Raw genomic sequence first — 9309 nt, 5'->3', positions numbered from 1 at the left:
CTCAGGGCAAGCACCGCTCAGTGCAGGCTCCCAGAGCCTGTCTCAGGGCAAGCAGCACTCAGTGCAGGCTCCCAGAGCCTGTCTCAGGGCAAGCAGCACCCAGTGCAGGCTCTCAGGGCAAGCAGCACTCAGTGCAGGCTCCCAGAGCTGTCTCAGTGCTGCAGGAGGGCAGCAGGCAGGAAGTGCCCATTCTGGGCACTGCTCTGGGCACTAACCCTGCTTACAGCTCGCTCGTTCCACAGCTCCAACAGGAGCCCAGGATCAGAGTTGCCTCTCCGAGGCTGGCTCAGAGCTGGTGGCAGGCAGGTGCCCAGTGCTGCCCTGGCACAGGGACCTGCAGCCCAGGCTGCCCACGGAGCCTCCCAGAGCAAACCGTGCCAGGCTGTGCCAGCGCAGGGCCCCGTGCCCGAGGAGCAGCCCCTTGGCACACGCAGTGAGAGCTGTGCAGCAGCTGCTCCCTGGCTCTCCTGCCCTCTCCTCGCATGGAGCAGCCCGCTGCCTCATCAGGGGCCTTAACCCTTTGCCTTCCTCCTGGCACTGTAAGCTGTGCTGCATCCTCTTCATCTCCACGTTGCCCTGACCTGGCTTTTCACAGTGGGGCACAGGAGTACAAAACCACAAACCGGCTCAGGTACTGATCCCCTGCCCCTACATTTCCAGACTGGCAAGACCAGTTACAGAAAACCTTTCCCAGGGGAATATGAAAAGTACTTACAGTCTTGGAGAAACACAGCCACATTCCATAATTTTCAGAAGGAATCACAGAACACCCTTCGGAAATAGCAAGGAGGGACATTTGCAGCCCAACCCAGTTGCTGCTGATATCATGGTAATGATCATGCTAGAAGGCCTAATTCACTCTGATTTCAGAGCCAAACCAGGTACATCAAGAGTCACCTCCTGCTTTTCTCCCAGTCACTCTGGCAGTGTATCAATTATTACCATGCTGAGATTAGCTCCTGTTTCTAAACAAATACTGGAAAGGTGAATTTCTTCCCCTAAAAACATTCTACAGCATAGTTAGCAATGTGCACTAAATGCTCATAACCTACAGTCATCTTCCAGAAAATAACTTGAAGGAGCTGTCAGTTCACATCATCAAGTCTAAACTACTTAACTGTGTACGGAGCCTTTAAGCTTCTGTTGAAAGCCAAAGCAGCAAACAAGCTTAGAGGTCTGTAATCAGAGATGCCAGGCAGCAAGACAGCTTACAGGCTGGTTTTATACGCACCAGAAATATGTCAGCTCAAGAAGCATCACAGAGTGAGGCAAGATTTCCTGCAAGAACATTTTAGTTACCTGGAGCCTGATTTCTATAATCCGCCCTGGTACTTCCAGCAACCACAGCAGACCATGAAACACTTTAGAATGGGCACTTCAGCATTCACCTGACATGCTTTTTAACACAAGGAACAAACAAAAAGAATGATCTAGTTTGGAACTTGAGGAGTTCTCCTGCTCCAGAGCCAGCAGGATGCAAAAGGAGCCAGAAGGCCTAATTCAAGTGCCAAAATGTACCTCAGCAGTATCACACATCTTCTGGGAGATGCAGCTTCGCTCACGAAGCTCATAGGCAAGGAGAGCCAAGGCTGGGATCCACGGACGGAGCTGCACATGGCCCAGAACCTGCTGCCACCCCACCTGAGCCTGCTGCAGACGCTGCCAGAGCGGCTCACATGCTCCATGAGCACTGAGTCATGCTGCTCAGGCTGCAAACCAAGGGGGAATTGTCTCAGCAGCCCCGGGACGGAGCCTGCGAGCAGCGGCTCACGGCATGCAAACGCACCTGGAACAGACAGCTACATGCACACGCCACTTTAAGAAAAGAGTGAAGCCTTTTCTTAAAGGCCTCTTTATTTCTAAATTCCTTCAAAACATAAATTAAACAAATCAGATGCAAAACACCTGCATTTTAAATTCGCATATATTTTACTGTATCAATCACAGCAACCTCATACAGTAAGATACACAAAAATAGAGCATGGTATCACTTCAATTCAACACAGGCTTGTACTACAGGATTCCATTACATATGTACAGAGGACTTCTCTTTTTCAGAGCAGGTATAGCCCCTGCCCTGGTCACCATAAAAATTACGTGGCATCACAGTTTTAGTTATTCACTGTAGTGTGAGGAGCCATATGGAAATTGAACCGGTGAACTAGAAGATACACTGTAGAGCAGCCAAACAGGCATGAAACTGCAGAAGGTGAACAAAACCCAAATAACCACCAAAATTAAAACCACCCTTAGACTGCATTTTAATAGTAAAATTGTTTTTAAATTCTTCACTATATACATAATGTATCTACATTTGTGTCATATTTATATATATATATATATATTTATAAAAAACATACAAAATTGAAAACCTTAAAATCATTCACTTAAACAATATTCACCCCAACGCTCAGGGTCAGCAAGGCAGTACTTGCCCTTGACATTATGCTCAGCTGCAGTTCCTTGATTCAGAATTTCCCTGATTGTTAAACATTCTGTTCACTTTGTTTCTTAGTGCAAACTGGACAGTAACTTATTGTTCTCAGCCCTCTGTAAGACCCAGGTTTCATCTTATTTCCATAAATGCTTCTGACACCCAGTTATGGCTAAAATTATTTTAGCTATTTTACAACACTAGCCTATGTAATTTTCCCCCCTACCTACCTGAAGCCCCCCCCACCCAAAAAAATGTAAGACAAACGATCATTCATGCATGTTCCTGTCACACAGGGAGTGATGGACATTGAAGTTGAGAAGCCTAGACTCTAACAGTGATTAAAAACCCCGAAGTGAATCATTTCAGTGCAAAGTGGACTACAGTTTACATCTCAGCTAGAGTTCTTTACAGATATTTTAAACACATTTAATTCTGCACATCAGATTAGGTTGCCTGATACTTTGTGCTAACTAGCTATAGTTGGAATAAGGGAGTTAGGATTCTTAGGGGTTTTCTTTTAATAAAAAACTAAAGTCTATTCATAGCCAGGTGGTGTTTGGGGGTCAGACTGTACAGAGCCCAACACATGGGAGTCCTGGCTCTCAGCCAGGGTTCCCATGTGCTATAGCAGGAGACAAAGGTCATCATCTGATTCACATCCATAACTGATGGGTTCACTTGAACAGGAGTCACAAATGAGCTCTGATTTTAACCAGGCCAGTGCTTTACTTGCTGGACTACACTACAGACAGATTGGCAGTGAATTTGGGAGCAAGCAGAACATTGATACTTACAATTTCCATAACCACAAAGAAAAAGCGTGCACTGAGAGCAAAATCCTGCAATTCTTAGACAAGACTCCACTCAGATGAGCGTCAGCCTTATCAGAGGGAAAAAAAATGTCAGATTAAAACCCAAGAACTGATCAGAGCCAAGAACATCATTCTGCCACAGTGGCTATAATAAGCTATGAAATACAGTACAAGGAAAAACAAAAAGTCACCTGAACAAATAACCCAGAGAGACTTCATAGTTATAATGATTCTACCACTTTTAAGAACTCAACATATTAAATATTTATTAAAATAAACTGTTTCCAAATCACCTATTTACAGTACAAAGAACAGTACTTAAACCATGTGCAACAGAAAGAAAATGGACACTCATCTGAGAGGACAACACTCCAGGCATCATCTGAGTGACACAGATACAGGATCACCTCTTTAAAATACCATACAGTGAAACCCAGAAGGATGATATTGGCAACACTGGAAAATAAAGCACGTATTGTCCAGATTTAGGTTATATAAGCTCGAGATAAACAACCAGGAGAGAAGGGGAGAAGGAGGAAACAAAGACAAGAGGAAGAGAGGTTATGGTGTTTGCATTTTGGAGATCAAGAAATGCAGACACACATCAAAAAATAGTCCTTGTTGGCAAAACAAGCCATTCTCATATTTCCTGCACATTTTGAAGTCATACTTTATCAAAAACTGGCAGTGGTTTCATCACTCATAGAAAACGAGAATCTTAATTCTCAGATTTTGTTTTCAAATACTGCCTGGTTTTATTTGGGCAAGATATGATATAATAGGAAGGTATGATGTCACTTTTTAAAAATACAACAGCTGCCAAGTTTTAAGGAAAAATGTGCTCTTCTCCCCCATGTAAGTTAAAAAGCAATGCTCATTTAGGAATTACCTAAATTATAGCAGCATGAAATCTAATGGATCTGCAGCATCTGTGAAGCCACAAAAATCAAGAACTGGCACCTGATCACTGAACCATGGTTCCAAATATCTGGACATGTGATTTTGGCAAGAGGTCAGTGTGGAGTCAGAACATTAGTTAGGATAGCCCTTTCCTCTCCCCCTTCCCTTCCCAAACAGACTCTCGCAGTCTATCTGTAAACCACGTGGGACAGCTGGGATGATTTGTAGTTCAGCTGGTTGTTGGGCAGGAACCTGTGCAGGTCGCTCTTCCTGCAGCACGGGTCGTAGTAGTAGGCGCTGAGGCAGGAGTCGCACGAGACCTTGGAGCAGAAGGTGCACGTGTTGGCCGCGCCCGAGCGGTTGCAGAAGCCGCAGCGCGAGGTGCCCGAGGGCTTGGGCTTGGAAGCGAACTGAGCAGCTCTGTCTTGACTCTGAGTCTGAGATGTGTACTGAGATTTCTCCCTCAGAGCCGAGGCAGGAGACAAGCCATCGCTCGGGAGCGCTTTGATGGAGTAGGAGCTCTGCTTCACTGCTGGGTACTCCTGCCTCGAGCCGAACAGGCTGTCACACTTCTGGCAGACAGAAGCGCCACAGGGTATGCCACAGTTCTGGCACTTGGAGGAAGCTGTCTCTTTGGCTAGGTGGGTGCGTTTGTGGTAAACTGGGTTGGCATCGCTTCTTAACAGCCATACATCAGGCTTAATAGCGTCTTGTCTTTTAAAATTTAACACGCTTCTAGAATCAGGGTCAGTATATAAATCTAAGTCCTCTTGAGCAGAAAAATAGGAGCTGTAAGGGACATTTGTTCTTAGCATGCCATTGTGATGAGAGGAAGTTGGCAAGTATTCATCTGAACAGCCGTGAGGGGAGCTGGACATGGTCAGCAGAGAGGGCGAGGGACGGATGATTTCATCTTTAATGTCATCTTCCGCATCGACCAAAATCGGCTCCTTCCTGAGGCTCAGTGAGCTCATCAGAGGGGGTTTCTTACTCTCCCAGTAGCTGTCATATGCATCCACGGATTTGGAAGGCTTGCTGACCTTAGGCTTGTAGTAGTCCTTGGAGGCGCGCTCGCTGGCGGATTTCTGGAGCACCATGCGCGCCATGGACGCGTTCAGGCTCTCCTTGCACTCCAGGCGCCGCCGCATGGCCTCCGAGCAGCCCCGCACGTCCTCGCTGCTGCTCTTGCGCTCCTGCACCACATCCACCTCGGAATAGCCCTTGTCCTTCACCTGCAGGTGGATCTCCAGAAGCTGCTCACACTCCACTTTGGCCAGGAAGAGCTCAAATGAAATCATTTTCACCTGAATGGCGTCGACCTGCTCTTTGAGCTTAAACGTTGTTCCCAGCTCCTGGACGTAGCCCATGTAGTTCAGAATCTGCCTCACGTCATCTTCCGTTAGAGCAGACTTCACGTAATAAACAAAGGGTCCAGTGTAGGTCTGAGGGGCCCGGGGGAATAAAAGGAAAACTAGGTTACAACTTCAGTGGTGGACGAGATGTTCAGATAATTCAGTGACAGAGACCATATAATTAAATACAACAATAACGACTCTGAACACACGCAACTGCCTTGGCAAGATGAGCTCCATTTCTGCATCCCTCTGGCTCAGCAGATGGAAATTCCACATGAGGGAAATTCAAAGTAGGAGAGTTTTCATTCAATTTAAAATCCTGATCAGCATAATGTCCTCCCTGGTGATTTAAATCACTCTGCTCTGCACTGACATTAACTATAATGCATACCAGACATACTTGAATTTACAGAAAGTCTACCTTGAAAGGCAAAAAGGCCAGGATTTGGGAACTATCCCACACAGGGACAAGCTGGAGCTAACAGGAACTCAGAATTACTGCAGGAGTGCCAAAGTCCAATCAGCTTTAAATATGCTTGAGGTGTACCCTTCTTTGTGTACTGTTACCACACAGTTTCAAATGTTAGCTTTATTTAATTTAATATTAATTCAAAAACTTCCACTAAAAGAGCACCAAAAGCAGAGACATGAGTTTCTGCAAGCTGAAATCCCCTCAGCATCTGGCACATCTGAGGGATGTGCTTAGCCCAGTCCAGCCTGTTCTGAGTGCAGGCAGGAGCAGTCTGCCCACCACAGGCAAAAGATAAAACACAAAACTCAACTGCAGAAAGCTCCCAATGGGACTGCAGCACCCAATACCAGCAATGAGATCCCACTTTTCCCTCTGGGAACCTGCCTTGGGTAGATACATTTGAAAGCACCTTAAAATCAAAACATCAGGAACTGAGCACTGTCAAGCAGATCAAAGATACTCTGAAACAATTCCTTTGCAGAAGTTCCTTCACCATTATCATACAACTTGTGGGAACCTCAGCAAAGCATCCACTTGAACACACACCCTGGGTTTAATACTTGTGTCCAGTAACAACTGTGGCAAGACAAATCAAACTCAGCTCAAATCCAGCTTGACCACTCACCATAGTGAAAGCCTCTCCAAGTAGAAATAAAACAGTGCAGCAGGGGAGGCTGAACAACAACCTTAAATAAGCTCTTCTCCTACTTTATACACACTCTAATTGCAGAAAGTGCTTACACTTCTTCTCTGCGGATACTCTCATCAGCACAAACTTCACTTATTTTACACAGAAACTTTCCTATGGCTTCTGTTTAACTACTGTAATATATAAATATATATACACATATATAATGCTATACACGGAAAAAAGAGAAGCCTTTTAAGGAAACAAATGAAATGCGTTCACAGAAAGAAAAATAAATCATGTTCTCTCTATGGCTACATAAAAAAGTCTTACCTTAATGTTTTTGAACTCCTTTTTCCAGGGGTACAGAAAGAGATTAATCCCAACTGTCTCAAGCATGTTGAATGCATTATGGAGACAATGTAAACTTGAGGATTTCACAGATCTCAGTGAGTTTTCAGCCATCTCGTAAAATTTTATCAGCCGGAATCGATAAAAGGGATCAATTTTGGGAAGGCAAAGTAAGGCTGCTGCTGCCACTCGCAAGTACTCATCGTTAATAGGACGCTGCTTGTTGTCAGAGGCATTCAGCTTGCATTCGTGGAACTGTACATACTTCCTAAATAAATCGTCTTTATATTTTGTATCCATTGAAATCAGATTTTCCCTCTGCTGGGGGCAGCTACCTCCTCTCGTTCATGGTTGTTTGGCAGTGGGTTGGGTATCTGGCGTTAGGAATCTTCAGCAATGGCAACTGGCCTGGAATAAAAACTGAAAACAAGCACAAGTCATGCCCGGTGCACACACCCCAGACATGCCCTGCCCCTCGGGGCTCTGTGACACAGCTCACAGAGATGCAGCTCCCTCACAGCCTCTGCAGGACTCTCAAAAGGCACAGGAGCCACACAAATGCCACTGTCCTGCTTTCCAACGTCATTCCCCACTCGATTTCCAGGTCCCTGCCCATTTTGTGAAAGCATCTGCTTTTCCCCCTCACCTCTAGTGGCACAGGACTGTCCCTAGGCTGAGCAGGTTTATTAACTTTGCCTTTTGATTTCTAACATTTTCACTGACATTCCTCCTGCTGGTAGCCCAGTGCAGCTGGGGCAGCTCTGCAGCCACTCCAGAGGACCCACAGCCCCAATTCCAGCTGAAAGCTGGCAGCTGCAAACACCACTGGGATCTTTTCAGCAAGAGAGCTACACCTGCCACCTTCAGCTGCGTTATGGGAACTGAGAAAAACCATTCCTGTGCTCCTGTCAGGTATGCTCCTGTCTGCAGGGATAGCTGTTTTTGTGGATATACTCATCTGCATTTCCAGAGCACTGAGCTGAAATAGCTGGGGACAAAGGAATCTCCCAAATGCTGCTTTACCAGAACCAGAGTAATTCACAGGCCAACAGACTCCACCTGCAATGCCTCAGGAACCTGTGATCACAAAGCAGACCAAGGCTTTGTTTACTGCATGAAAAGACAAACAAGCTCTTGGCCTGAGGGGAGAGGAGCTGGGAGAATTCAGTGCACTGTTTCAGATGTAGTCAGTCTCAAACAGCATTTCAGAAAAGACTCTTCACCCAGTATTAACTGCAGCTGCTAGAACACCGATCAACACTTGTGTTAAATAACTTCCCAACTGAAGGGAAGGAGCCAAAACACAAAATACCAACAACCAAGAGGCCAGGGAAACAAACAAACAACGAAATCAACAGCCTGGCAGTTAACATTCCTTGATGAAAGGCTGCGCTCAGTGCCAGCCCCGTGTGGGGAAAGTTAAGTAGCAGTTCTGCTTCTCCTCCAAGGCACACGCGCTCCCGTCAAGAGACAGGCTGTGAATCACAGGAAATGTGGAGTGCTAAATTAACATCTGAGCATAAGGGCCAGGAGCAGCCCCTTCCCTCCCCACGTTCCTCTGCAAGTTGTGCAGGATGAAGTCTGTGGACAAAGACAGCAGAGCCTGTTCCTTGGCAAGAAGAGCTGCACGCGAGAGCTGCAGAGAGAGATCTTTGTCTGGCACGTCAGCACAACACCCCCAGGACACGGAGCGATCCTGCGCTGGCAGGGAGCTGCATGCAGCACCACAGCCCTGCCACCCCACTGCCAGCAGCCAGCAAACAAAGCTCCTGGCCACACCTGAGGCACGGCAGGGTCAGCGAGCCCCAGGTGATGGGAGAGCCTTCATCGAGCTCCCAGAGCCCTGCCAGCCCCGACTGTGCCCCTGCCTGCCACCCGAGCCAGGGCAGCCAGGGCACAGCACACCGTGCCAGAGCACAGCCTGGCAGCCCTGCTGGGCTGCTCCACACCGAGCCGCGGGCAGCACGGCCTCCCCGCGCCGGCAGCCCACCCAGCAGCAACATCCATGGTTACAGGCTCCGGAGAGCTCACGATGCGAGCAGGCACGGATAAATATAGGTTTCAGCAGCTCCCCGACTGGCAGAACGCAGAGAGGAACGAGGCTGCTTTGCCGCAAGGTGCTCACGCCAAAGGCCAACGCTTCCCGGAGCTGTGAGAACAAAAACTCCTGACCAGAGTGCAGTGCCGGCTGTGGAGACAGGAGAACGTTTCTAACCATGACCGTGTCCAGGGCCAAACCTCACCCGAGAGAACCAGCTGCTCTGGCCGCGGGGTCCTACGAACGCTGGGCAGCAGCGGGGACCAACAGGGCAAACCGCCCTGCTCCCTCCTCCCGCAGCGCGGCCGCTCCCGCC

At 47.6% G+C, this 9309-nt stretch overlaps 2 protein-coding genes across 3 annotated transcripts in view; one reads left to right on the top strand and one right to left on the bottom strand.

Annotated features, from left to right (window-relative positions):
• Positions 1–1816: 1816 nt before the first annotated feature.
• SPATA2 (spermatogenesis associated 2) lies at positions 1817–7376 on the bottom strand. 2 transcript variants are annotated; one of them, XM_031059118.1, is made up of 3 exons: positions 6938–7376; positions 4292–5591; positions 1817–4082 (listed from the first exon to the last, which is right to left on the bottom strand). In XM_031059118.1, exons 1-2 carry the CDS (start codon positions 7253–7255, stop codon positions 4338–4340), a joined length of 1572 nt encoding a protein of 523 aa, XP_030914978.1. In that variant the 5' UTR covers positions 7256–7376; the 3' UTR covers positions 1817–4082; positions 4292–4337. The 2 variants fall into 2 exon arrangements, with proteins under 2 accessions (XP_030914978.1, XP_005423700.1); XM_005423643.3 differs by having other exon boundaries at positions 1817–5591; positions 6938–7375.
• Positions 7377–8987: 1611 nt separating this feature from the next.
• Positions 8988–9309, top strand: part of RNF114 (ring finger protein 114) — a 5310-nt gene continuing 4988 nt past the window's right edge. Inside the window, exon 1 of the mRNA XM_031059093.1 lies at positions 8988–9106. Coding sequence (XP_030914953.1) covers positions 8988–9106 — 119 coding nt within the window. The remainder of the gene's footprint in view (positions 9107–9309) is intronic.

Source organism: Geospiza fortis, unplaced genomic scaffold, assembly GCF_000277835.1.
Source record: "Geospiza fortis unplaced genomic scaffold, GeoFor_1.0 scaffold361, whole genome shotgun sequence".
Taxonomy (NCBI): domain Eukaryota; kingdom Metazoa; phylum Chordata; class Aves; order Passeriformes; family Thraupidae; genus Geospiza; species Geospiza fortis.
Note: the sequence above shows the minus strand (reverse complement) of the source record. Positions and strands in the feature narration are given on the sequence as shown.

Coding starts and splice junctions, on each gene's coding strand:
- SPATA2 (XM_031059118.1), bottom strand. CDS start 7,255: ATGGATACAAAATATAAAGACGATTTATTTAGGAAGTATGTACAGTTC. Junction 5,592..6,937: donor AGGAGTTCAAAAACATTAAG/GTAAGACTTTTT, acceptor CGGGCCCCTCAG/ACCTACACTGGACCCTTTGT.